This window comes from Gasterosteus aculeatus, chromosome 9 (genome assembly GCF_964276395.1).
Source record: "Gasterosteus aculeatus chromosome 9, fGasAcu3.hap1.1, whole genome shotgun sequence".
In the NCBI taxonomy this organism is placed as follows: Eukaryota; Metazoa; Chordata; class Actinopteri; order Perciformes; family Gasterosteidae; genus Gasterosteus; species Gasterosteus aculeatus.
In genome coordinates this window covers 13,656,832-13,682,841 of record NC_135696.1, presented here as the reverse complement: position 1 = coordinate 13,682,841, position 26,010 = coordinate 13,656,832, and the positions used below count along the sequence as shown (strand labels likewise).

General features: G+C 42.5%; 1 protein-coding gene across 43 annotated transcripts in view; it reads right to left on the bottom strand.

The window, feature by feature from the left end:
* Positions 1-2,871: 2,871 nt before the first annotated feature.
* The window catches only part of rims1b (regulating synaptic membrane exocytosis 1b), a 47,857-nt gene continuing 24,718 nt past the window's right edge, over positions 2,872-26,010 (bottom strand). For 2 of the 43 annotated variants that reach the window (XM_078108958.1, XM_078108982.1), the window contains 30 exons: positions 25,875-25,915; positions 25,627-25,737; positions 24,813-24,912; positions 23,809-23,932; positions 23,653-23,709; positions 23,309-23,355; positions 23,052-23,167; positions 22,728-22,858; positions 22,441-22,612; positions 22,025-22,178; positions 21,728-21,784; positions 20,270-20,423; positions 19,340-19,456; positions 18,205-18,267; positions 17,719-17,796; positions 16,129-16,248; positions 15,296-15,385; positions 14,238-14,315; positions 13,692-13,757; positions 12,765-12,878; positions 12,168-12,274; positions 11,865-11,968; positions 11,602-11,762; positions 11,204-11,356; positions 8,201-8,418; positions 7,127-7,271; positions 6,756-6,868; positions 6,083-6,184; positions 5,721-5,860; positions 2,872-5,603 (listed from right to left, as the gene is read on the bottom strand). In XM_078108958.1, coding sequence (XP_077965084.1) covers positions 5,385-5,603; positions 5,721-5,860; positions 6,083-6,184; positions 6,756-6,868; positions 7,127-7,271; positions 8,201-8,418; positions 11,204-11,356; positions 11,602-11,762; positions 11,865-11,968; positions 12,168-12,274; positions 12,765-12,878; positions 13,692-13,757; positions 14,238-14,315; positions 15,296-15,385; positions 16,129-16,248; positions 17,719-17,796; positions 18,205-18,267; positions 19,340-19,456; positions 20,270-20,423; positions 21,728-21,784; positions 22,025-22,178; positions 22,441-22,612; positions 22,728-22,858; positions 23,052-23,167; positions 23,309-23,355; positions 23,653-23,709; positions 23,809-23,932; positions 24,813-24,912; positions 25,627-25,737; positions 25,875-25,915 — 3,452 coding nt within the window. In that variant the 3' untranslated portion in view covers positions 2,872-5,384. Of the gene's footprint in view, positions 5,604-5,720; positions 5,861-6,082; positions 6,185-6,755; positions 6,869-7,126; positions 7,272-8,200; positions 8,419-8,571; positions 9,126-11,203; positions 11,357-11,601; positions 11,763-11,864; positions 11,969-12,167; positions 12,275-12,764; positions 12,879-13,691; positions 13,758-14,237; positions 14,316-15,295; positions 15,386-16,128; positions 16,249-17,718; positions 17,797-18,204; positions 18,268-19,339; positions 19,457-20,269; positions 20,424-21,727; positions 21,785-22,024; positions 22,179-22,440; positions 22,613-22,727; positions 22,859-23,051; positions 23,168-23,308; positions 23,356-23,652; positions 23,710-23,808; positions 23,933-24,812; positions 24,913-25,626; positions 25,738-25,874; positions 25,916-26,010 lie in introns of those variants that run through there. The other 41 variants (XM_078108959.1, XM_078108984.1, XM_078108965.1 and 38 more) reach the window with 40 other exon arrangements.

Here is a 26,010-nt window from a genome sequence, read left to right as displayed (position 1 = left end):
ATTACAAATGCACAGTGAAGATTCGTGACCTGTATCGGTCTGTTCAGGGTGTGAAATCAATCAAAGTGTTTCGTTTGTGCTACAGTGGCACAAAAGTGCAATTTCTGTCACGACTTGCGCGTGGACTTTCTCCTTCACAGGCGCACGTGCTCGCTTTTAGACTTCTTCTTCTTCACTTTACATCTGAAGGCTTTCTGATCAAACAAATATCTGTTTGCGAGAGCGTCCTCTTACAAACAGCTATTGGGCAAAAGGTTGCACTGGCTCGGTCATTTGGGCCGGACAGCTTTGTCGGAAGAGAGTCGGCATCTTGTCACTTGACAGGCGGCCAAAGATTACGGAAGTGTGAGTTCTTCTTTTTAGAAGCTGCGCGTGCGGGACTCGACCTCAGAGCCTTGACTGACTGAACACCTCCCCCTCTTTCAGCAAAACTACGCCATCTACTGGTGGTGCTGCAGCACCGCGCAGACTTTTACAGAAGAACTTCCAGCGGTTCTGATGCGAAATCTTCCATGTCGCTCTCATTGCTGATTCTCATTTTGCTCTTTAAGTACATAATACAACATCACACAGTTTGATGGATGTTATGCGTAGTATTGGTGTTGCACTGAGTGACCATGTTATAGTTACTTTGCTCCTTTGCATTTTCAAATACTGTATCCTTTGCTCTGTTGCAATAAAAGGGAAGTAATCATCACCAAAAAAAGCCAATGCAGTGCAGCGAAACATTGTGCAACTTCATAGAACCTTTTAAATGACACTAGTTATCCCAACGTACCAAATGTGGCTGGAAAAGGGGGAAATGGACTTTTTTTTCTTGACCTTAGAAATGACTGTCCTCCATGCAAGGGTCCAGTTACTTGTTTTTCCGCGGTTTTTAAACCACATCGGTGGACAAAGTTCACACAGTAAAATCGTACAACATGTTTACATGACACAAACAAAGCACTGTGTATGACATCATCAAAACAACAGCTGATCCAAACTCAAGTTGCTGATGAGACGTTGCTTTGTGGTTGACATCTCTTACACCAAGTACACCAAGTACCCACTTTGTTGGATACACTATGTATATCCATGTAATCCAAAAACATAACATCCATCTTTACAAAGACTACTATATTGTCACACAATGGTGGGTCTAATTTTTGGGTTTTTCCAAAATAACAATCATGGGGTTAGGGGTGATACAAGAAATACAGGAGTGGAAACCTGACTGTCTACTTAAAAAAAAAGTAACTGAGGGCAAAAACTGGTTAAATGTAGTGTGACTGTGTATGTCTATGTAGGACTCAACCTTTCCTGTGTTCCTCTCGAGAGAACGCTGTGGTGAGCTTGCAAACGGTGCAGTAATCATCTAATCTGGTCACATGATGGGCTGGCTTCCTGCAAACCGGCGCATGTCGCCTATAATACACTTTCAACAAATAAGACTCCAGAATGGAGAAATACCGCCTCGAAGTAAACCATATTCTCTAGAGACATGATTTGGCTCAAATCTAGATCTAGGTTTTATTTTGCTTTTATTGCCCAGTTTGTTTCCAAAAGTCATCTCAGTTGATAAGACACCAAAAAAAATGAGTCATTGTCGCTTTTTCCATCGATGTGCGTGACCATTGACCTGATTTGAAAGATTAACCCATTTCCTGGGAGCACTGTGGAAATTTCATCTTGGCCTCTGACATGTACATGGCTCTTTGGTTCTCTACTCCTGCCAAAGTCCATGTTCATGCTTTGTAGAAGGAGGTTGTGACCCCCCCGATGCTGTGACATGGGGGGGGGGAGACCGGCTGGCGTGGCAGGCCTAGTGGGAGGGTTAGTCGCGATTGCATGCAGATGTTGTTTTGGGGGCCCTCTGCTTATTTAACGAGAGGATGTGGAACATAAATCTCCCAAGCCCTCTGCTGCACTGTATTACATGTGAGGTCACACATGAGGCCGCTTTGGTTGGACTTCCTCTTCAGTGAGACGTATTACAGCAGCAGAGGGCATTGAGTTTTGGTGTTGTATTAAATTGTTATTAGTACACGGCTGTCATCTGTTTAAATTACAATTAATATCACTTTACTGATATAATTTGGATAAGATACATAAAGGAATGACTACTCCTTCACAAGTATGCGACTCAAAATGTTACAGAAAGTTTAATATTCAATAGCAAATTACTGCTTAATATCATTAATGTATTATTTGATTCACAATGGAATAATACAACTGATGTGTTTTTCTCATGCAGATAACCATGCATTTTTCTATTTTCACTTATTACCACCCATTCAACACATTTTCAAACACACTTAAAGAGGGTATACAAATTGTAAGCCAAACGCACTGTAATATTTGCCCTGTCCAAATGTCCTTTTCTCTTTCATGTTAGCCTCTCAATCGCTGCCCCTCGTGTTATTCAAAAGTGTATGTTCACCAGCTTGTTGCTGACTTTGTGTGTCTGCTGTTGCTGGTTTGGTAGCACACAATGGGCTTAAGATACAAGGTCCATGTGATACATGTAATACATTTACTGGCTATAAACCATAACCCGATTCAACCAAAGTGATGAATGTCAAATCTATGGCACCGAGGTCCGGTTTCTCTCAAAATAATTAAAAGCCATACATTTGAACATATTTAGTAAATACTGCTGTCAGATAGATGTAGCAGAATAAAGACTACAATATTAGATTTTCGAAATGTAGTGAGTGGAACTATTCATTTTCATGATTCAATCTAATAACCTAATACACTGTTGGAATAGGGAAAATATTAACATTAACACGTAAAATATCCCATTTAGAAATATGTTTTTCACTTTGTCCTTCAGATATCTTCAGGTCGAGTTTGAGGGAAACAGTGATAAGGCGAGTTCAGAGGCCGTTTTCTTTCACACATTCTTTTTATTTGTAAATAATAAAAATGAACCTTTTTTTTTAAAATATAAAACATACACATCATTTGAGCCACATCTGTTATACAAACAAGTAATGTTGCAGTGAATGCTTTACTTTTTTTATAATTCTCTTTTTGTTTCATTGGAACACAGAAATTGTAAACAATCAGCAATTTTTTTCCTGTTAATACTGACAAAGAAAGAGAAAAGAAAAAACAGCTTCACCGGACGGTGAAAAGAAAAGTCAACTCATCTGAACATGGCCGGGGGGGTTCAGAACCACAAAGTGTTCAGACGGCGACTTTTAGACTAATGGTACACTCGTAGTCCGCCGCCGTTGTTTTATCCCGCTGCACGGTCCTGAATGACGTATTAATCGCTCCTCCTTGTGTGACTTGGACCCATTGCAATTATTACTGAACCCAATGAAATCCCGGGCAATGGCTGCTGCGTATTTACAGTGCGTGACTCTCTGTGCATCTGCAATACTCTTTATATATCTTAACAGTTCATGTGTTAGTGTATCTGAAATCATTATGTTGAAACATAATTCATATTTCCATATAAGTAGATCTGATTTATAGATATTTATTTATACATAATCTCAGCCCCGTGGAGGTCTCCTCTAATGTGGAATAACAGTAGGAAGGGCTTCGAGGTCCACTCAGCTCTTCTGTACAGTGCATCTCTCAGCAGGTCGAGGAAAGACATCAACGTAATCTTGGGATTTAGTTTCAGAGACATTCAGCACCGGACTGAGTGATGTGGACACGACTGCAGTTGTGTTAAAATGCCTCTGTGTGATGGGAATGGCTTCGGTTTCTTGGTTTCTATGTCTTTAATATTCAAGTACGAGCAAAACTGTACAACTGCATGCAACATACAAGCGGCCCTACAGTATGTGGAACTAACACACGTATCTAGTTCAGCTTCTTCTTTGTTTTTTTTCTGTATCTGTTTTGTTTTACAAAAATGTGCATGCAGCTCCGAACAGGTTCCAAAGTCATGCTTTGGCCTCGCCGTGTTCCCGCTGGGAGGAGTCCTGCTGGCCGAACGGAGGTCGAGCATCGGCGACGTGACTCGGATCGGTCTAATCGGTTGCTTTCACATTCGCAGATATGCACGAAGCAACACTGGGTGTCATTCTTATTTTCCACTTAGTCTGTTTTCCAAACCACTTGACAAGGAAATGAATGGAACCGGTGAAAGGATTGTTGACTTTTTCCCCCTTTTTTTAACAACATGTTTTTCTGGTTTGTTTGTTTTTTTCAAAAAGTTAAACTTTTTGTTGTAAAAAAATCAAGCTCTTGTGCTTTTCTTTAAATTGCGAAATAATGCAAACTAAGGTTTTGATAAAAACGTGCTGTGGTGAGGGAATGCATTCCCCGAAACGAAAATATTAAGGGGCCTCGCTTTTGCGTTTACTTTTTTTTTGTATTGTTTTACAGTGATGTTGAACAATGGGGATTTTTCAAAGTGACATAAATTGTATTTATTGGTCAACCTCCAAGGAGGCTTAATATACATCTATACAAAGACAACTGGCATGGACGTTTGGCCAGTGGTGAAACAAGGAAAACAACGTTGCACGCTAATCTCACTGTCAAAGTGTAAAATTCTAAACCATCATCATCTCCCCGCTGCATTAACACTTGCAGACATTAAACCGTTTTTTAAAATTCTATTGTGTTTAGTTTTTTTTTTTTCTCTCCATGCACACACCAGACTGACAACAATATCATGAGCATTTTACGTACTAAAAAACATTTTGTGCCGGTAGTAACAAGGGGAAAAGAAATAGGCAAGAAAGCAAACACGCTAAAACGGCGGCTTCGGAGAAGCCACGGTAAAGATTCTGAAAAGAGGATTTTCAACAGAGAGAAGGGACCAGTGATGCTGCTCCGTGGTCTAGGCACCAGAAGAAGGCCCTGTGCTTCCAGACTGAATACCAACACTGTTGCCAGCGCCCAGCCGGGGGGGGGGGGGGCGGGAGCGCCGGCAGTCTGTTGGGGGTTCTGGAGGAGGCCACTGCAGATGGAGACTGCGTGGAGGGTGATTACCTCTGTCTCGAGTCCATACATTCCGATGCTTAACGTACATTTCTTTGCTATTTGTTGATTCAGTTAAAAATCACCCTGCTTTATTTGATTCCTTGTCGTTGTACCCCCGCCCCCCCCCCTCCCTCTCCCTCCCTCTCCCTCCCTCTCTGGGAGCTACTTCTCGCTGCCTGTGGACGGCCCGGCTTCTTCAGCATACACAGAGAAAAATGATGACATTTTCCTGATGAATGTGACACACTGAAATGCGGTGCTCCCTATAACAAACAAATTTAACCCACGACAGGAGTGATTGTCAGATCTCAACAAAGCTTTCTGGTTGGGACGCCTCCGATTGTTCTTGTTGTTCTACATATCCGCCACCTTTTTTTTTGTTTTTGTTAGTCTTGTCTCTGAGTTTGTTACTTGTCGGGGGGAGGGGGGGTTGTAGAGGTGTTGGTCCACTATGACCGGACTCCAGGAGGTCCAGAGGAACTGTCGAGGGACGACTGGGAAGCCCGTCGCGTTAAGGAGGCAAGTGTCGGATCCACCAAGGATGACGGGGGGAACAACTTGTACCAGCCAATGACTGTGCTTGATAAGTCCAGCTCCTCCATTAGAATTTGTGCAACTCCCATGAAGCTTTTATGGTCCATGCGGCCGTAATCGCCCCATACAATCACCTTAAGGAAAAATGGTTTTCGTCAAATTACACATTGATCTAGTTTCTCCCACTATAACACATCAATCATTGTGAATTTGGAATACAACATTTGACTTTGTGATTTAAGATGGCTCACCTGTAAGACTTTACCCTGGGGGCTTTCCTCGAAAAGCAGGGCTTGTTGGTACAGTGGGTCAAGGGTTTTCCGTGCAATCTTGGTTTTCTTTTTGGCTACATAGGCTCCATTATTTAGCAGATAGACCTTGACATATGGAGCTGAAGGCAGACATAAAGCATAAAAGGGCCGGTTAGATAAGCTGGTTATGGGAAAGGAAGGTACAGAGCAAGCTTTGGCCATGTGCATCTAATTATTAATTGTAGAATGTACAGTTTATATACGGTATAACCCAATGGGAAGAGTGCATGATCGATGTATTGAGAGGGAGGAAAGGAGGGCGTAGTTGCTTTGTCGTATCTAAAGGATTGTCCCATTCTTACCAGGGAGGGATTTGGATCCCGGCTTCTGTACGAGTCCTCGAGCCCGGATAACTTCGACCTCCAGTTGACCCTTTTTCTCCATCATACCAATCTGGATGTCACCTGGGAAGCACAGAGACAGGAAAATAATATGTGTGTCATACAAAAGGAAGACATCAGGGGCATCTGCAAGTAGAGCATTAATACATAAAAAATAGACGGGTGGTAGTGACTGCAAACCTTTTATACCAACATACTGCAGGATATTTATTACTGTTGTTTTTTGCATATGAGTAATTATCATAATATATGAATTACCTCGTCCTGTTTTAGTCTATGGATAGACTAGTTACATATCAAAGAAATAGAACAACAGTTTCATTTCATGTTTTTTATCACTATATTTTTTATTTTATTGTCATTAATAATGTAATTATTATTAATTATAATTATAATTATTTAAGTTCATCCAACTGCACTCCCTTGGAATCAAAAGGCACATGTGTAAACTAAAAACAAATACATTTTGAAATAAAGAAAATAAAAGCTGTATATATGAATAATAAAGTGTTTATCATTTATGTAAAAGTTTAGCAATAATGCATTGAAAGAAAATGAGGAATTAATTATTTGAAAACCTATACAAGGAGAGGAGCGTCAGAAAAAAGCTTGAGGAGCATCATCAGTATCTGACCTATTGCAGGAGTAGCCAGCGTTTGTCTTCCCACCAACTGGGCCGGTCCCAAGCCATCCAGGAAGTCACTGAACTGACTGCTGGCCCCCACATTGACTCCAGAGAAGATCAAACTATCACAGAAAGCACATCAACATTAATCAATTAATCATCACAATTGTCAATTATCCCCACACAGACTACATCTAGAATTCTGAACTCATCTTGCTGCTGTCAGGAGATGCTTTTGAAACATGAAAAACCTCTCAGAAATTGTGCAAGCAAGAGAATCAATGACAAAGAACACTGGGCCTTAATGTGATACGGTCAAAATATTGGAGTGGAGTGTGGTTGGATGGTTGGATAAAGAATGAAGTGTTGGGTTTACTGACTTCCCCTCGGAGTTGCAGCTGTTCATGCTGCCGTTGTTGGACTCTCTGCTGGGCTGGCGGCTCATGTTTCGGGTCAGTTCTACTGCCATGCCGGTCTCTGTGCTCCTTTGGATGGGTGCACCTTTCTCCTTCTTACTCTTCCCCTCTGGATAAAAGGGGACAGAACAAATGTATTATGTGTAGTTATGAATATAATAATATCAATAATGTCTTTACACAATTTAGGTGTGAGGACGTTTATTCTCTTTCTTGAAAACAGTTATGTGAGAAGATACCGAATAGTGTTTTAATGTGAACAATCAGTGCAGCCTCACAGAATGTTTCATTTAGAACATGAAAAATCACAGATTAAGAAAAGGTTTCCAAATGGCAGCATAGACGGACTTCACAATGTCTGTTTCTGGAGCAAACTCAAAGTCACACCCATGTCCTGCTGAATCTGGTAATCACTGGTAAACAGGAAATGGTTGGGCAGAATAACCACCAGTGTGTGGCATCTCTGACTGGGATAAGTCCTCCTTTTGACTCATTATATCGGTCAAAAATGTAGCAGCATTTCTGAGCCTCCCTTTGCAATCTCAGCATGAGATTTTTCCTTCTTTGAGAATAAGTTTCATGCCTTTTCCCTCATCTATCATCTGAAGGAAAGATTTTTTTGGATGAAGGTTTATCTTTGAATCTCTCTACATCAGGAAGAGGCTTAATGTTCTGTAAACGAAGGAGTACAGTTTTTGCCCCCCCCCCCCCGGCCCCCAGACAATAATATGTGACTGGGCGCAAAGCTGCTGAGCCACAATGTTCTGAAACATGTTATTTCACATTGTTCTTTATGAAAAGCTCGTCGCGCACACAACAAAGAGACACTTCCGTCGGCGGTGCTCCGGTGCAGTCTGCTCATCGGGAAAAAAAAATACATAATTGCAGACAGATAACAGGTTGAGTAAATTAAATTAAGTTTAATTGACGTATTTAAAATGTATAGAGAAAGAAAATGAGTAATTGTGCCACGTGGACATCTGAAATAACTAGCGGGATACACAGTCAGCGGTGAAAAGGTCCACCATGGCAACTCACCGGGGCCACTGATCTGCGAGGTGCTGCGACTGCGGCGGTTGCCAACGATGGCCACCACTCGCGCGCTGAGGCTGGAGCGTCTCTTCTTGCTGCCGCCACCCACCGTGCCCAGCGCCGTGTCGGATTGGCTGCCGTCCGTGCGCTCCTGGGTGTAGATCTCTCCGCTCACGCTGGAGCTCTTCAGCATGCTGCGGCCAGCCGACGACCGCATCTGCCGACTGGAGCGAGAGAGAGAGAGAGAGAGAGAGAGCGAGAGAGAGAGAGAGAGAGAAGACGCTGAGTGACACTGTGATCTGGTGTAATGAGACCGAGCTGTTGTCAAGGTTTCAGAAACAGTTGTTGAGTTGACAAGAAGAAGTGCACACTTGTAATATTTCAAACTACCTGTTGTTGAGGAGTTGTTTAATGCTTAATCACACTACATCTGAATTAAAACAGAAAACACCTGGTATCCAACAGAAGGTCAATGATGAGGACATATCTTACCAAATTGGAAAGGCATGTTAAAAGGATTGCAAAGCTGATAATCATGTCATGTATTAAAGTTCATTCATTCTCCAACAAGCCACTACACCCGGACAGAAGCCCGCCCAGCGATCGACGCTGCCTCCGAGGTGTTCGGATGAGCCCCCGAATGTCCGTCCCCTCAAAGGGGGTGAAAGTGCTGCAAGAGAGCCCAGCTATGCTGCCCCTATCCCCCATAGCGCCGACTCCCGGGGGGGCCCTAACATTCACAGTCCAGTGGGCCAGGGGGTCCAGTGATAGACTGGAAAGGGGGAGGGTGGTTTGAGGCCTCTCAGCTGACCCCTGCGGGGGGGTTAAGGAAAGGCGCGCAGCGGAGGGGGAAGATCGGAGGGGAGGGTCCGGGTCTGGAGGATGGGTGAGGTCCTGGCTGTCACAACACAGGACGCATGCAAGGAGGGATCTGAGACATGCGGAGGGGATTTCACACACATACACAGAAAACAAGAGCCAAATATGAAAAACACAAATGAAAAACAACATTTAAAAAAATGAAAATTGTATAAAATGTACAGTTTTGGATGTATGTGTAATCTTTAGAAAAATAGTCGTGTCATATGGAACGTTGGAAAACGTCTATGTGGTTTAATTCTGAAATATATTTTCATCCAACAGCAAGAGATGATACGTATGTGCAAATTAATGTAATAGAAGATGGATAATCTGAAGATTAATTTCAATCAATTGGAGAGAAGGAACAAACATTTATGTTCAAAGAATTCTATGAAACTGATGAGCAGTTGATCAAAACTATAAGCAAGGAATTGGTTGAAGAGAATAAGTAATACATGAAGATGGAAGAAGGATAGAAGAGATTCCATTCCTGTACAGTGGGTACTCAGTCACCTCCTTTATCCAACTGGCCTGAAGCAGATGTGAGTATGTTCCTCTGAGGGAAAGCTAACCCGAGGCCAGCCCCCCCCCCCCCCTGTTCATCACTGTCTTACCAACTATTTGCTTTAAAAAATACAGCTAAATCAGCAATGTTAGTCTCATTTCATAAATGGTAAGATGCTTTTGTAAAATAAAAAATGTGTTTTACTGTTTCTCTGATCACAGCCTTAGAAAACAAGGCTATATTTGGGCATCCTACACGATTGGCCGTATGCTTGTGGTAGGGTTTGTTTTTTGTTTTTGAGGAATATTAATATAAAGAATAAATCTTTTTTTATCTGTATAAAACTGTCTCCCACTCTCGCGTGCACACCTCTGAATCTAGAAAGTGTGTCAAGGGCCGTGGGGCTTTGCTTTTCTAACACTCTGTTTGGATTGATCTGTGCTAAAGCCATTAAGACCGGGGCCGCTCTCGCTTCTTCTCCCAGACCTCAATACATTAACCAGCTAATAAGCTGCACTACATCAACACTTGGCCCGCTGACGTCCACTGGGATAGGGTCGTTTGTTCCTGTCAGCACACTGCTGCTGGTCAGCCAGGGATGTGTGCGTCGCCTTTGTGTGTTAAAGTGTGTGCACATACAGAGGGATCCTTTGTGAGTTTCTACTTTTTAATAAATTATTTACTTATATTTTTGCAAATGTTTTGCTATAGTTTAGGTGTTTTTAATTTGCGATTGTGATTTATGATTTAATGGTATGCACTATGCAAAATCTATATTAATTTATTTTTTATATTCAAAGGCAAATTACAAAACAAAGCCTTAACCTTGCTGTATGGTTTATTGCACTACCAAAATGGTAAAGAAACCAGAAGTTCACCACAAGTGGTGTTGTTAAAATTTCAGTCCTTCGTTTCATATTTTGGTGTGAATAGTTTTCCCCTCGGGTAGGCGGGTGTCTTTATGGCTTACATTAAAATTCATTCATTCAAAATGCAACACGATTGCATTCTACATAAGGTCCTGGTATTTCTAATTCATCAGGGTTGAGGAGGACTGTTATTGACAAATGAAATCATTATGTGGAAAGTCAGTGGAGTTCCCCTTTTATAAATCACTTAATGGTTTAGGGCCAAAATACATTTCCGACATGATGCTACATTACGAACCATCAAGACCCCTCGGGTCGTCTGGGACGCGACGCGTCTCGTTTCTGTTCCGAGGTTCAGAACCAGACATGGAGCAGTGTTCAGTTTTCACAAATCTCAAACAAACTCCTGGGAAGCTGCAGGTCTCTTCTGAAGTCTTTTCTGTTTGCCGCTGCTTTTAGTTAGTAGATTCAGGGATGAAGTGGATGTTTTTACTGTTTATCTGATAAACTGATGCCCGTTTTTACTTAAATGTTTTAAAATGTAATTTACTTTTACATGATGTTGTGATGGTTTTAATCGTTTTATGTGAAGCACTTTGAACTGTCGTGTTGTTGAAATAGACTATAGACATACACTTGCCTTGCCTGGCTGTCTTTAAACGAATGGGGGATTTAAGGAATCTATCGTGGGGATCCAGATCTGGTTATTCAGTAAGAAGATGGATTGTCCGCCATCATTAGTAAATTCACCATTGGGGATCTATTGATCGTTACCTGGACTCGCTGGTGTCTCCAGCTACAGTGTGTCTCCGGCGCTTCAGCTCCTCAGAGAATCGTCTCTTCCCTGCAGCCCTGCTCCTGTCCTCCTCTCCATTCAACCCCCACGAGATCCTCCTTTCCCTCCTCTCCTCCTCTAACGACTTGGATCTGAGTTTGATTTGTTTCGATTTTCACCATTCAGTGTATGTGTGTGTGTGTGTTGGTGTGCGCGTGGGTGTGGAAAAAGGAGATAAAACATGCACAAGGACCGAAACATGCAGCAGTTGGCATGCAGAAATAAAACAAAGAGAGAAACATAATTAGCATGCGTGTAATATGCAAAGACGAAGATGATATTGAGTGGCTGGATTTAAAGAGTGACCAACGTGACCAACAGCGAACGAGGAGCTGACCTGAGTCGTCCTCCGGGTCGTTCTGATTGGATGGACATGTAGCTGGTGCTACTGAGACGGGAGGCACTGCTGGCTCGGGAGAGGGCCGACGCGTCGCTCATGTCACTGTCGGACGATCTGGCCGACATGTTGTCGCTGCTACGCCTCTGTTCTGCGTACATCTACGGACGGAGGCGGAAAGGGGTGGGGGGCGGGAATTAGGATAATACTGAAGATGACAACAGAAAAATAGGATGTGAAGATCGACTGAAAAACTGGCCAACCTCCCGTTTGGTCTTGAGGTCCATCTCGGGGTCGTGGGAAGCTGAAGGCCGGTAGGAATGTACTTTCACCTGCAGTTGTCGGGCTCGCTCTTCTACTGCGAGGGCTGAGAAGAAAGAGACCAAAACAAGGTAAAAAAAAAAAAAAGATGCAGCATCTAGTTTCTGACACTAGATGGGAGCATATTGTGTACTGATCAGACAGACGTGTAAAACGTCCTTGGCGGTTGACCAGATGGGAGTGAGAATGGGTTGACTTTACCCCCCCACTCCCGATTTGTGAAACCAAACCCGAGGACAACATACCTTGCTCTATGCTGCTGCTTTTAGCAGGGAGCTGAGGCAGCTGCCTCCCCCTGCGACCTGATGAGGGCGTCCCCGATGGAGAAGAGGGGCTGCCGTGAGGGTGGGCTCTGAGACAAGCACACAAAGACACAAAGCAGGTATAAAAGAAGCCACATCATTATAGCTGTTTTCTACCCTAAATGAAGTCAAAGCCCCCAAAACTGAATCACAGAGAGAATAAAGTGATGCTCAGTAATGTAGGTCAAAGATCAAGGTAGGGGAGGAATAGATCCAAATAAGTAAAGGAGCAGTAGAAGTAAAGGAAGTGGCACTGAGTGTGTTTACAGACGATATGCACAGTATCTGAGTTTTTCTATCTTTCCCCTCTATGCTATACTTTACATCAAGGTACTCAACATTTACAAAAACTACCTAAACCAGTAAAATATATTCACATCACTACCTCAAATAACATAGTTGATATCGGTCTTTCTTGCAATTGACTTTAATGTGACCTTGACTCCTTGAGATGTGACACTGGTGCATAAAGCATTGCCACACTCAGTGTGATATCGGCACACAGGGGAGTGGAGGCGTAGCGCTGACTGTAGCATGCACCTTTCTAGCCGTGGCGAGTTTGGGCCGGACCCGGCCAAGGCTGTCTGGCCAAAGGGCCTCAGCGGACCCCCTCTCCCCCTACTGCCCCTCAGGATAGAGGTGGGCTGGATTCGACTGCCATCAGCAAATACAAAGAAAATGAAAATATAGAACCTTATAAATACAATAAAATGAAATCAAATGGAATTTTGAGTAAGCACGTCGTAGATATTTCTTCTTAAGCTAAATTTGATTTACTTTACTGTCAGTAATATTGGTCTGGAATCTGTTTTGCGTCCCAAGACGTACAATGTTTTGCATACAGAAGAAAACACAACATACGATATAACCAAGCAACCCAAACATAATCACTAGATCTCAAAAATAGCTCAGTTTTACATTTCTTAGAACCTTTTTTTGTTTCTGTTAAAACCTAACAGAGAAAACCTTCCCTACAGCGCAGCACTTATTAATGATTGGAAAAACAATACCAGGATTTGTTTGTCTCCTAAGAAAGTAAATGTGTTGTTGTGCAACAGAATATAGAATATATATATATATATATATATATATATATATATATATATATATATATATATATATATATGTATATATATATATATATATATATATATATATATATATAGTTGTAACAAATTAATGGTAATACTAAATCAGAAGAGGTTTATTCTCAATCATGTTTCCAATATGTTTCTGCATAGCGTTACGAGGGAGCATGTATTTTTATTTTCAGCCAGCGGTCAAGTCTTTGTGCTGTATAAGTTGTGACTTCAAAGAAGAAGAAAAAAAATCAATAACCAGTCAATAACAACAACCAGTCACAGACGGTGGATATCATCCCTCCAGCGAGAGGAGAAAAAGCAGCCGTAATGAGAAGAGATTAAATAAGGCGAGCCGGTGAGTGAGTGAATGAATGAATGATCTTACCTGTCCCCCTCCAGGCTTCCCTTGCTGGCCCTGTGACAGTTTGGACTTGATGAATTGCTACACTGCCTGTTTTGGCAAACAGCAACAACATAGACAGAGAGGAAAAAAAAAAAACACAATATGGAGAGTGACAAGCCACAGAATGGAAAAACTGAATACTGACTGATGTTCTGGATTTAATGTAGAAGGCATGTTTTCTTTTTTTTGCGGTTTGCATAAGAAATAGAGCTGAGAATTGTGCATTCCATAAACATTATTTCCTACCAGCTAAAGTGTTAGCAGAAAAGAAAAAGCGCTTTCAAGCCAGGGGGGGAAATTCAGAAGGGGCGCTCAACAGAAAGGGCAGGTGGAGGGATTACACAGCTTTAGACGACAAATATTTACAGGGGAAAGGCGACAGGCGTAAGATCTGCACAACACTGTCGCTTTAGATTTAGCGCTAGGCTACAGGATGTGCTTTGAAGGCAGGAAAGCGGAGCTGCAGAGCAGTAGCGTCGTGGTTTAAGAGTTGGAGGCAGCATGAGGGGGCGGGCGGGCCTGGTATACCTGTCTTCCTCAGGGGCCACATGTTCTACTAAGATCCGGGGGCTTGGGGGAGTCTTGAGGGGCAAAGAGTTGGAGCACCTAGAGGGGCGGCCGGGGTGGAGGAGGAGCATCCAAAAGGTGGGAACACCGGGAGAGGTCGTTAGTGAGTAAAGGTTCTGAAATTATAACTTGTCTTTGAATTTGGCGGCAGAATATCAGTGAAAAGATTCAGCTTGACTAGACTGATAATTACTGTACAAAGCAACCCTCTCTTAAGAATTATGTTCTAATACAACTGAACTTCATAATAGATAGTTATGAATAGAAACATAACTACTGTGTTAGGTTTAGTGAAATACCACGGCTTGGGTTTCCATAAGTAGGCCTGTTACGTGGCTAAAGTTAGGTACACAAGTTGTATGCGTTCCTTAAAATAATTCATGTGGGACACCGCAAAAAAAAATGAAATCCATAAGAAAATGCTCTTCCCTTTTTGACAATGCAGTTTTATGTCTGAGAAGACAATTTTACTACTAATACTATTTTTTACAAGGAATAGGGTGACATGTTGGGAAATACATTGTATCTCTTGCTTACTGACAGTCAGAAAACAGTAAGCTTGGCATTAGAAAAACAATAAAACGGAGCCAGGTGCATTGTTCTACCGCTGTTATCTGTCTTTTATGAACACCTTCTCATTTGACTACACTCATCTGTTAGCTTTGTAACCTGCGCTGTCATTTTTTTAGACCCTAATTATTCCTTGCAGAACATTACTGAAAGGAAATTACAAATTCAAATAGCAGGTAGACGATTTTCAATGGGAGTGTGCAATGCGTATTCCCTCACATATGAAACGGACACATGACATGAACTGGCGTAAAGAGACATGCAGCACCCTCAATGCCAAATGTTGAATGGTTCCCACATGCAGCCCAGAAAATCTGATGAAACTTCAGCGGAGTCTATAATCCCTGTTTTTGTTAATTTATCTTTTATATAAAATGTCAGAATGTTGTGCTCATTAAATGTACTTGATCCATCACCCGCATTCAAAATGTATGGATTTCTTTCTCTACCTGTCTCTGTCAGGGGACTGAAAGTTGGTGTCTGGTCTCAGACAAGTGGTGCTGGCACTCCTCACTCTGTCCAACGGCGGCTGCAGGTCGCTGCACCACCACAACATGGCAGCAGAGACGGAGAGAAAGGAGATAAAAGAGACAGAGATGGAAGACAAGATGCACAAGAACAGAGGGCGGGAGGAAGAAGAGTTTGTGAATAATAACAAAAAGGGGGGGATGACCGGGAGGTAGGTGAAAGTAAATGCAATAAAAAAAGTGAGAAAAAGGAGGATAATGTGAAGGAAAAGATTAGAAAAGAGGCAGAAAGGAAATTGAGGGAGAGACACAGAAAAAAATAAAGGGGGGCCATCAGACAAACAGTGCAGTAACATGTAATGGCTCTGATACTGTATCTTCATTTATCATAGGCAGCCATTCCTCGCGGCTGTACTCTGTGAGACCACTCAGATGGAAGGTTGGTGAGTTGCTATGGGAACCAGGTGGCAGAGGGGCCTGCTAGTAAGTGAGTGAGGGGGAGAATGAGTGAAGCAGAGAGAGCCGGCCAGCGTTCCCGTTTACTCCCGGCTACGTTTGCCACGTCACGCTGCATCGTGACAGCAGTAGCTTTCAACAGATGTCTGGCTCTGTGTCATCGCATGACGTTGCACATAATGTTTTCAGGCCAAATGCCTCACACTGACAAGGGCTTAGGATTTAGTATTTGCTTAATGCTCTGCACGGAGACGCTTAACTCTCTTCCATTGCATTGTCATCCTCCGGGGAAAAAAAAAAAAGCGATAAGGCGCGGCGGAAGAGCGGGTAGATGGTGTGCGAAGTCGGTGTGTTCTTACCTAACCGTGACCTCATCAGTGAACCTGAGCACACGGTGAGTAAGGATGCTACGAGGCATGGTGCTGCCACCTTCCTGCCTGAGAGGGGGCTTTCTCTTTAGGCATGCTGGGAGGGTGGAGCTGTGCGCCGGAGCACCGCCCACAAGAGGTGGGGGAAAGACCGCGTGCAAAGGAAGCCAAAGGAAAACAAAAATGACACATGCAACTGACAGAAATACGCAGAGGCAAAGTAAGTGAAAGGGGAAGATAACACAAGCGTGAAACTGTGCGGGCTTCTTGAAAATGATGAGGAGAGACAAAGAAGCAGCATCTTCAGCATCACACTAAGGCGCAACAAAAAAAAGATGTTGTTTTTTTCTCACCATAGCCAATTTACAAGAAAAAAAAAGATCAGATCAGAAATGTGCCTGCTGTGTGATGCTGGTTATCAACAAAAACGCCACACACGGAAAACCACTAAACGAACACATGAGATGAAGTGCATCCGCCCATCTGTGACCTCAGAATGAGGGAATCGTTACGTAATAAAGTAGAGAGAGTTCCTCTCGCCCTCCCTGTGGATTGACCCCACATGAGATTACATGTAATGCTGATTATATACCACAATCTACAGATCTAGAGCCATCTGGCAAGGAAACCGAGCTACAGTAGATCTGTATAATGTGCAGGAGTGCCACGAAAAGGATCAGAGCAGAATAAAGCAAAATGGACAAAATTGCTGATGCAGGTCTGTCTGTCAGGTGGTTATATATGTTGGTAGAGAAAATAAAAAGTAATGGTATGCTACATATCAATATACACTATAACCCCAGTATCATAATCTGATAAAAATGTTGAAGAACAATACAGGTGAATTTGCATGTTTTAGCTCATTAACTGCAATCAGATATCGCACACATTTGTTACATTTTGTTGACTATTTGTAAACTAAAGGTTCGCAAACAGATCCTCACATGGTCCATTTGACTCAGCCGAACGTCACAAAACAGCAGTTCATTAACGGTTGCCGTCAACTACGTCCAGTTATTTTATTCAGTCTAGGCTCGTAACCTAAGCTTTCTATTTTAAAGAAATTATGTCTTCTTATGACGATGTTTTTATAGACGTGACAACGGAGACAAGTGGGACATTACACTTTAAAAGTTGTGTAGCTAATTTACCTTGACATAAAGAGTCAACACTATTCTTTTACCAGTAGCACAATTTTAATGGTGTTTTTGGTCGTCTTGCCTGGTACATTAACTGTGCGAATAACTTCAATTTCAACCTTAAAGGCAGGAAAAGTGTCGCAAAAATGTCTCAGAAAACCATCAGAAGTGATGTAAAGTGTATGTGGTTTGTGGCTGATGGACTACAACATTGGAGAGCAGAAGTATGGTCTGTTAAAGGGTTGCATGACAAAACTCCACAACACTCTGAGCAAAGCAAGCACGAGCAGCACAGTGGTCTTGAGGAGCCATTTGGGCAGTTACTGTATTGAGAGAACATTACTGCAAACTAAATGACCCACCAACTCCACAAATGAGTATGACAAAGCTGGAGAGGCACGGAGAAGGGAATGCAAGACTGCCTGTCACTGGAAATGCTTACCTGTAAATGTCTTTATGGATACCGTTTACTAACAGGGGCATTTTGGGGGGTAGGGTGTTGCTGTATCTACCTATGCCCCTGGTTGTACCAGTAGAGTTCATGCATCGTAAAGCAAGGCAAGAAAAAAAAAAAAGTGGAAAAATATACAACTTCTGTGAGTGAACACATCAAATTCAATAAAATAAATGAATCAAAAGAGCTTTGCCTTATTTGAGGTCAACCACCCAGCAGGTCTCTAATCCCCTCACACAGTGATCACCATGTTGTGTGTGTTTTTATGAGACAGTGATACCAATTCATGTCCCATTGCTACAACGTTTTAGTGCGTTTTTGTTTTCCATGAGCCCACATACATTCTGAAAATGTCAACATGTGTTAAGATGAAGTTGTTAAAGAATACTGGGAATGGATATAAAATAAAAGGGCATATTTCATTGAAATAAAGCTAAGTGGTGGTTGTTGTCCCTTTTTTATTATCATTTTTACCTGTTTGTGTGCAGGCACTCGGCACTCCCGCCACGGATAGACCTGTGCATCTCCAGGACCTCACTGTCATTGCCATGACGATGGGTAAACAAATGACAAACAACCCGAGAAAACACAACAGAAGAGGATGGCAACTCAGACAGGTAAAGTGAATTCATGAATGAGAGAAACCAGGAAATCTAAAATCGGAGATTTCAATTCAATCTGCAATGTTGCAATGAATAGTTTCACATTGTTAGTAGTATGAGTAGAAATTGGTTTGGCAATATCACATTGCACATATTAATCGACCAAAACAGGTAACCGCACTTATTTTGCACAGAAGACCCCACCAGGAGCCCGGATCCAAAGCGTGGGGCATCTTATTCTTTCAGTGATGGATTGGATTGTGTTAAGTGGGCTTGTATAAAGTAATTATCCACAGTCAGTGTATTTACCTACACTGGATGGCAGCCGGCATGCACCCAGTTTGGAGAAACAGACATGAATACCAGCACAGAAGCAAAGCAATGCACCGCTGCGGACAGTGGCGGCAGGCAGACTTATTTTGGCTGCCCTAAATTAATCAATAGCAGCTTAAGTGTATGCTATATTTAGAATATTTACTCCACATTGCATTACCGCCAGGCAGCCTTTTTTCTGATGAGGCAGTTGAAGCCGTTATCATTGCTCTGTTCAAAGCCTCCGGACGCCTCTCACAACACCAGCGATTTTGCTGCAGAACACAGGACACGTCGGTCTGCCTCTGCCTCAATCCACACGAAGATGAACAAACTAACCAACGGATGCAGCAGTAGACCTGCAAACTCCAGTGTTGTGGAGGGTAAAATTGCATTGAAGAGAGCATAGAGTGGTATGACGGCTCCAGTGCGCCTTTGAGAAGGGCGATCTTACTGCCTGAAAATAAGATATCATGAGCTGCAGGTGGGTTTATAGATTCCTTTGTTCTAGCTGGTAATCCAGCCTTCTTTCTCTACACTGAGGGAACGCCGCCTGCAATGTAGTCATAAACTACATCATAAAATCCAAATCTATCCCATTGAATGATCCTTAACAAGTAAAAAGCAAACCAAAACATATTCATGACCCCATTCCGTGACAGTCATGATGCCCACAGATCCCAACAACAGGTTACCTGTCCTCTGAGTACTCGTAGTCCGAGTCACCCGAGCGCTGGTGCTCTAAGCGGGAGTCGTGGTAGCGGAGGGTTGAGTGGGAGTGGTGGCTATTCTGGTGGATCTCATCCAGGCTCCTGAAGAAATAGAAAAATCTCTATTTAAATTGATATTTTATTCTGGTTTGTAGGGTTAGGGCTGCAAAATGAGGAGCTGTGCAGATGTTCTGATATTCTTGCCTGGATTATGGATATAAATGGGAGACTTTCAACAAGAATAACCATGCAATGTTTTCTTCTTATTTTTATTAAACATTATTAGATTTAGAAAAAGCGTGCCTGTGCAAAATAATTGATCTATCGTAAATATATATATATATATATATATATATATACATATTTCTTTTCACTCACAAATTATTACCAACTGCTTTTGACATCTTTTTTATTACTGTTAACGTACGATCAATGAAACTCCACACGTTCTGCACAGGTAAATATTGAAATCATTCCTGTGGGCACAAAGGGCATGATTGCTCCTTTTTCATTTAATAAATTAATTAGTTGAAGTAGTACTACTACTGAGCCACTGTAATACAGCGTAATCCGTTCAGCCTCATGTTTATTGCGTGGTCATTCCTAGTGACCATGTTGGCCACCTCACAAATCAAGAATATACATTAGGCCTAATCGGGCCTTAAAAAAACAGAACGTCTGAGGAAGTGACAGCATTTCTATAGAGTAAATTGAGTAACATCACACAACCTCATGTTGTTGTTGACATGATTCAGTCTGGTTTGCCATAATAAATAAACTTCCCTATAATTAAATATCAGTTAAGAGGTATAACTGAAGCTAATAATGTAAAAAGTACAACTGAACCTACTAATGCTGGAATATTGATGGACAACACACAGCGCTTACCAGGTTGTTCTGTCCGGTGTTACTGACCTTTGCATGGGCACGTGTGCAGGTCGTGACCGAGCCCTGCAGGAGTCCTCTCTGTGGGGAGACACGGACCGGGAGCGGTGCTGGACGGGCCGCTGCTGCTCAGGCACAGCCAGCGTACTGCCCCGCTCTCTCTCCCTGGAGTTACGCTCTGCACCTACACACATATAAACACACACACACACACACACACACACACGCACAAACACCGATCCAGCATCCCACACACAAGGGCAAAAGAAAGTACAATTCACACATACACACATACACGCATACATTCATACAATCACGTTTGTGGATTCAATGGTGCACACATAGAAACACACAAACAGACACACACACACACATCCAGGCATTAGAGGTGTGTTTTCTTTTAATAAGGATGCACCAGTTGTAAGCTACTGACTACCACTACAGATGCCAATCTCTTTCAGACTGTAGAACATCACGTTCGGATGTTTTACAGTTTAGTTAACATGTGAGCTTGCCTGAGAAGCTGACTGTTTCTGCAATGTCTCTGTCAGACCCGAGATCAGTGAGATTTACATCTCGCCGTTCTTGTTTTTATCTGCTTCGGGGGCCAGATGAGGTGAGAGTTATGACTGAGAGGTGCTACAGCCACGTAGAATAGGTAACCGCAAGATGCTTTTTTTACACTATTTAAAGTTAAAGTGGCTAAAGTTGGGCTGAACAATAGTTGTTTTTTTTAAACATCATTACAATGTCAACTTGCACAACAAACACATCATACAATTTAAGAGTGAATTATTTTGTTAATTGGTGCCTTTTGTATTTGGTTCAATTTGATTCATGTAATTCAAGCAGTATACTGAAACCAGTAGAACGTCAGAAACTGAGAACAAAAAGTAAAATTGTTAACGCAATATTGAACATTACTGCATTCGTATTACTCTATCTTTAACATCTAAAAGCCATGTGGCACTTGGAAAACACCAAAACCAGATTATAAAAAAGTATGACTATTTTAAACATTCAGCTGACAGGGACCGAAGCCACAGCGGAAGCAGTCAAACAACAATAATACATATTCAGCTTCTACTCTACATGTTCGGTTGTACTTTGCATGCACGGGAATGGCAGGAAACTGAGTGGAATGGCAGTGAACAACTGCAGCTCTACAGTCTAACATGCACTCAGTGCTTCAGTGCTTCTATGGCCCAGCAGAGGAGGAGGAACTGTTCACTGCAGCCTCAGCCGCTGTAAACGCCGCACACTACAACACTGGAATTCGAAATAGGCAGTCGTAGAAATATGATGAATTGCAGAGCGTTCGCCTTTAGCTGATACGGGCAAATGTTAACTAGTTTTATTTTGGGTACAATTTGTTCCAGTGGAGCCAAAGTGGGGCTGAAGGATGCGAGGAAGATGCTCTCTCAAACCAGCGCTGGGCCCCTACAGGCTAATACGAGGAGATGCTCAGTAACCATGCCCCCCACCCACCTTTAGTTACTACCATCAAACCATCATCAAACTCTGTATCAATGATGCGATGAGACCCTGTACACACACACACACACACACACACGTACAGGACAGGGTAAGGCTGAGAGGTTGTGAATGTTAGTCCCCCCACACTGAGAGACACGAAAGAGAAAGCTAAGCAAAGGAAAGGAAAGGTTAGCAACCAAGCACCCAGTAGGACTCAATTTTGACAAAACAGGGTGAGTCATACATACACACACAAAACGTATAAATACACACAGTATTAAAAAAAAACCTCTATGTAGAAAGACATACTCTGTAGCTTCTTGCTGGGGCTGTCTCCGTGGACGTGTCTGCGTGGGAGGTACGGGGAGGGCTGGGGCAGAGGTATGGAGGACATGTCATGCGCTTGCAGTTTATACCAATGAGGAATGTCATCCAGCAGGGCCGTCTCCAGCTCTATGAGGATCTGAGAGAGCATAGAAAGGTTTAATCATATTGTATTATGTATTATAAACATATATTGGCATGTGGCTTTGTTGCACATTTCCTGTAATTATCTTATGGTTAGAATGAGTCCTTTATATCTGCATAGAGAACCCGTCCTCCTCACAAACCAAGCTCCGGTTTCGGGGGAGCCGCTGATCATGGAGTAACATGATATAATAACATACACAATTGCTTGCATTTGCCTTGCTTGCAATAACGTATGCGTTGAATGTGTGTCGCACCTCTCCCAGGAATTCACTCTCCTCCTCCTGGACTCTGGGCTGGTCCCAGACTGTGATCTCCAGCATGCGCTCTCTGAAGTCCCGCCGGTGGACGTGGGAGTACAGGAAGGTCTGGTTCCACTTGGGTTCAACGCTCTTCTTCACCGTTTTCGTCCGCCGTTTACTCTTATCGCTAACAGAGGCGTGTGCAAAAACAGTTTTAAAGTACAAGAGCAAGGCGTGTTTCTGAAAAGGACTGTAAAAGATCAAATGTTGATGTGCTGTACATATGAAATACACGACCGCACCTCCTATCAGGCAGGAAGTACATCTTGACGTAGGGGTTACGAGGTCGTCCGTCCGGTCGGGGTGGCAGATCTATGGCTTGAAGGACGTTGACGATCAACTGATGACCCACTTTGTCGTACCACAGCTTCACCTGTGAACGTTTTTGAGAGGGCTCTTAGCCTCCATCCGTACCTCTATCGATCCACAGGAAGCACTCCGTCTCAGTTTAACGCACTCGCACTCCCAAAATGTCCCATTGGGATCTTACAGACACAACCAGCAGTCTCCTGGGTGGAAATCTTCTTTGTCGCTCTTTATACTGTGTGCCCTGTTCAGATACTCACAGAGAGCTGTCCAGGCAGTACCAGAGGAAGGTCTCGGAGGGTCCCTGGGCTGGTGGGAGACATTACTGATATGGAGGGCCGCTCCATCTTTTGGGACTCGAAGGAACTGGATCCTGCTGTTGGCCCGAGACCAACGGATGTTGGAGTTAAAGCATACTTTGTACATGTAAGGGGGTGTATTTCTACTACATTAGCAGTATAGAATGTTAATAACAGCAGAGTACATAGCCAATAAAGCTTTACATATTAACACTTACTGGATTCTAGAGGAGGGTGAGATGACTCTGGGATTCTTGGGATGTCTCTGTAAAGAGAGTCAGGGAATTATTTATGAATGCACAGGATATCTTTCAAGACACTTGAAGTGTTAATTCACAGTCAATACTTTAGTGTGCATTCATCTTTATAAAATGAATGAGGAACAGATTCATGTCAACAAAAAGAAGAGCGAGCAGTCAATCAAACACAGGTTCACATGTCAGACGTGTCAGGGAGGAGAGGAGGAAGGAATCGCTGGAAAGAAAGGATTCATCTCTTGGATCTCAGGATTTCCAGGAAGGCGTAAGGAAAAGGGTCCACCCATTAAATCAGCATTACTTACTGATATGCTCTATACACTTTTCTCAAGAAGTTTTTCGACATAATTCTGTTGATAGAGCTTTGAGATAAAGGAGGGAAATATATTGGAAGTGTCTGTCAATGGCGTCTCTTAAGTACTTTACTGACCGTTGAAATACATTTAAAACTTTAATCTTACCCAATAGGTCTTGAAACTACTATTTCCACTTGAGATTCAGCCTTGGATTCAAGGATAATGTTGTATACTTCTTTCTTAGTTGCTCCCGGCAACGACTTTCCATTCCACTGCAGCACCTCGTCACCTTGAACCAAGATGACAAGAACACACATTGATGATCCAGCCTGAGGCCCATGGGGTAGTATATTTTACTAGAAAAGGACAGGGAACGAAAATCGCACATCTTAATATCCAAATTCTCCCCACGTCAGATGAATTATAGACTTTAATGCTCCTACAATCTGCAGAAGTGACCCGTGGCTGGATTTGAATGGTCAAATTTGCTCAGGAAGGTTCCGAACTGAGTGAAATGACCTGGAAGTAGTGGAAGTGGAATAGACGTCAATAGAGGTCATTTTTTTTTAAAAGTCGTATCCAGCCTGTGACATCTTTAAACTTTTCCCCTGTCCCAAAAAGACCAGGTCTTTGAAAGAGTTCACCCCCTGTACCCCCTTAGTACGGGTGCGCGCCTCCCTTTGAGTGCGGCAAGCTGGAGAGCAAAAAAACATCTATTTTGAAAGGCTAAACGCCAACAAATATGGATGAAACTGAACATTTTGCAACAAAAAAAAACACAATGTAAATGTTAAAAAGGGCCTACATCTTAGAAAGGGTTTTATTGTGTATTAAATAACACTCTGGGGTTAGTGGAAGTGTTCTATAACAAATATTACATCAACAAGGTAGCTCTATAACATCTCTACCTCAACATTAACACATGATTTGAACCAAGAACCATTAATTGACAATCGGTTATTTAGGGAGGCGTCAAATCGTAAAAAAGTAATGGAAAACAAATGTCACCTCGTGAACTGGCTCGGCGTCTGTGTGTTCACCCCCACAAAGACATACAGCACACTTTCATTTAAGCTTTAACAACCTGCCTCGTGCTTAAACCACCGTCATCAAAGAATGAAAAGGTAAAGTCGGCGATGCGATAGCTGCTGCTAGGAAACAATAAACACCTGCTCGAAGGTGTCCCACAACATCTGCAAGGCTGCCTTTCTTGACTTTGGTGATGAAGGCCCCGAGTCGCCCTGTTTCTGTCATCTTCCCTCCTACCACCTGAACACGAGGGAGAGAAAGGAGAATGGAGAGCAGCAGAGGTTGATGTTTGCGAGAATCAGCAGTTGCTCAACTGGCAATAATCTACATATTTGTGTCGTGTTGTTTGTGTAATACTCTTTAACTTTAAATATTGGTTAGCCAGTACACCACACAGCTTTCACAGGAGTAACAAAGTATCGCTATAGAGGGCTAAAGCACTGCGTACCAAAACCAATTGAGTAAGCATCTTTGCAACTCCACATCTCTTGTCTCAAAGTCAGTTTTTGGAATAATACCCGAAATGAGGTCCGTAGTTAACAAAATTTCAATATGTAAAAAAAAATACATCAGTATTGATTTGTTTAATCTTTAACATGTCTTCAAAACATCATAATGCCAACCATTTCTCCGCTCATGTCACACTCATAGCGTTTTAATTCTTGCAGTTGCACTTTCCACAAGCATTAAAAAGTGTGTTGATTGTTGAGGGTTAACTTTCTGAACAAAAAAATAGAAATCCCAAAGGAAAAATCCCATTGGCTCTTAATCAAATGAGCCAGCGCAAAGATTTTGGGTGGCTTCCAAAAAGATTTCATCCCCGGAACAATGTTCTTCTAGTTTGAACTGATCAGGCGATCAAATGAAGTTAAGACGAGCACTAAGACATTATTAGGAGCGAAATGCCAGCTGGGCGTGTACCAGGTCTGAAGGAAGGAGAGATTCCCTGCTTACTTTTAGGCCGAGGAGGGAGCCAGCCTCGCGGGGCATCGCTGACCTCTTACTGAGAGTGATGCGTCCGATCAGGTGGTCGCCCTCTTTGGACGGCTGCCATGTGACCGGATGCTACAGGGAAAGGTTGTTAGGATTGTAAAGGAAAACAGAAAGAAGGGACGAAAATAGTATATAATGCTACATTTAAACATTATTATGTTTTGTAATTATTTTAGTGTGTATTTTACGTCCGTTTTTTTTTAACTTACATGCCAAACTGTAGGATCTAAAGAATGACAGTCCCAGTCACCTGCACAATGAAAGAGAAAGAGGGTTTACTGAACTTCTAAATGTAACATTTTGATACAGTTTAGGGCAACATTGAATCTATTACACTTTTAAAAT